Raw genomic sequence first — 1,913 nt, 5'->3', positions numbered from 1 at the left:
GGCGGTCCCGGGGGGACGTTGCTCTCCGCCGGGCTCCGGCCGCCGCCGCCGCCTCAGTAGAGTGTCGGTGTTCGTGCCGCGCGGTTCACGTCAGTTCGGTCCGCAGATCGGGCCCCCGTAGCCAGAGGCGTAGCGCGCTGGGCTGCGCATGGCGGGCCCCCGCAATAATGGCCACAGGTAAGAAGAAGAGGTCGAAGAGTGCGTGCGCGTGCCGCGGAGTGCAGTGTGCCCAGTGCAGTGTGCAGTTCAGTGATGATGCGGACGACGTGCGCGTCGTGCCGCAGCCATGCCATGATGGATTTAAATCACCAAGACAGCAAGCTCACCATCAGCAACATCATCTTCATCACCCTCCCCAACGCCATCGCCGTTGTGGATTAAAGTTCTCACTGCTGCAGCCTTCGTGCACCGGTGACGTACCACAACTTCATTATCTTCATCATCACCCCCAGCGGCCCCCGGATGGATACACACTCTTATCGGGGACCCCTTCCTGGGGCGGGAGGCGGCCCTCCCCGCGGTCTCCGCCGTGGTTCCCACCACCCGCCCCTCCCGCGGCCCTTGGCCCTTGCTGGCTCGGCGGCAGCGCGGGGACCTCGACGCAGGAGGGCGCCGTGTGCTGAGGGCCTCAGGTCCTCAGGGCCCCGTGTGCTGAGGACCCCAGGTGCCGAGGCCCTGTAAGGGCCCCCAGCTGACGTCCCTGGATGCTGGCTGAGGACTGAGGACTCCGGTTGCTGAGGGCGCCGGGTGCTGAGGGCCCCGGATGCTGAGGGCCCGTGAGGTCCCCGGTGTCTGAGGTCCCCGGGTGCCGAGGGCGCCGGGTGCTGAGGGCCCTTCCTCGTCCCCTTTCCCTTTTGGTCTGTCAGTCCCGCCCTGTACACGGGATTATCATCACCTGCTAAGCCAGTGTTGTGAAGCCCTTGTGAAGGGGATGAGCGGCAGTGCTACCTGCCTGCCTCGTTGCCGAATGGCTTGCGACAAGCCAGGTGAATTTGCACCTGTCGAGGGAGGAAAACAAAAGCCAGTTGGCAGTCGTTTGTCAGCCTGTCCGTCTGTCTCCCAGTCCGTGACCTTCACCTATTCCCCATTCATCCGGGGGTCCATTCGTCCCTTTAAGCTGTGATGTGAAACCCAACCGTGACAAAACCTTGTGGCTTCTGACTGTGTCCTGTTTTAGATTGATCACGTTTAACACTGTAGCACGCTGTTGATGAGCAAAGGATTACGAAATGTCACTCCTGGAAGTATATATGAAAAAAATTACCTTGCGAAAAAGAAATATATCTGGACGTTATGTTGCGTGTGGCTTACTAGCCGACTGTGTTCTCGTCCAGCCAGTTTGGAGCGGATCAATGCCTTTTTTCTCTCTCCGCGTCCCGCCTGCTCGAGGATTAGCCAGCAATTAATATACCCGCTAAAAAGAAAACCTTGCAAAAACAACTGGTGTTGCCGTCTTTTGCCGGCTGTATAATAATAGACTGGTATTTAAAATTTGACGTGTAATAACGTTTCGTGCAGATTTATTCGCAAGTAGTGTGCTGGGTGCCTTGAGGTTGGTATCCCCTCCTGTCGTGGGCGTAGGGCCTGTTGACTCATACAGTTCGTCGAACCGTATCCCTTCTCGAAGGGGTGCTTTATTTTTTGATCCTGTAGACCAGGCTATAATCCCCGATCTCATAAATCGTTCGACATTCTTTTTTCCACTCCGGGTCTCGGCCCTGCCCTATCTCTACAAGGAGCACCTCAGGTGAATGGGTGTTGGGAGTATTCAAAGCCCCGAGGCGAGGGGGTAGGGGGGAGGACGCCGCGTCTCTTCCCAGCAGAGGTGTGCGGGCGGGGCGGGCGCAGCGCAGCACTCTCGCTAAAAGAGATACACGGCACCTCGTGCACGCCCACGCACGCCCGCTGCACGC

The 1,913-nt window shown here is 58.7% G+C and overlaps 1 protein-coding gene across 1 annotated transcript in view; it reads left to right on the top strand.

Annotated features, from left to right (window-relative positions):
* The first annotated feature begins 61 nt into the window (after nucleotides 1-61).
* LOC113204179 (uncharacterized) overlaps nucleotides 62-1,913 on the top strand; it is a 194,435-nt gene continuing 192,583 nt past the window's right edge. The window contains 1 exon segment of the mRNA XM_052268795.1: nucleotides 62-411. Coding sequence (XP_052124755.1) covers nucleotides 168-411 — 244 coding nt within the window. The 5' untranslated portion in view covers nucleotides 62-167.

Source organism: Frankliniella occidentalis, unplaced genomic scaffold, assembly GCF_000697945.3.
Source record: "Frankliniella occidentalis isolate FOCC.00 unplaced genomic scaffold, Focc_3.1 Scaffold76, whole genome shotgun sequence".
Classification (NCBI taxonomy): domain Eukaryota; kingdom Metazoa; phylum Arthropoda; class Insecta; order Thysanoptera; family Thripidae; genus Frankliniella; species Frankliniella occidentalis.
The sequence above is the reverse complement of the archived record's forward strand: the minus strand, read 5'-3'. Positions and strand labels throughout refer to the sequence as shown.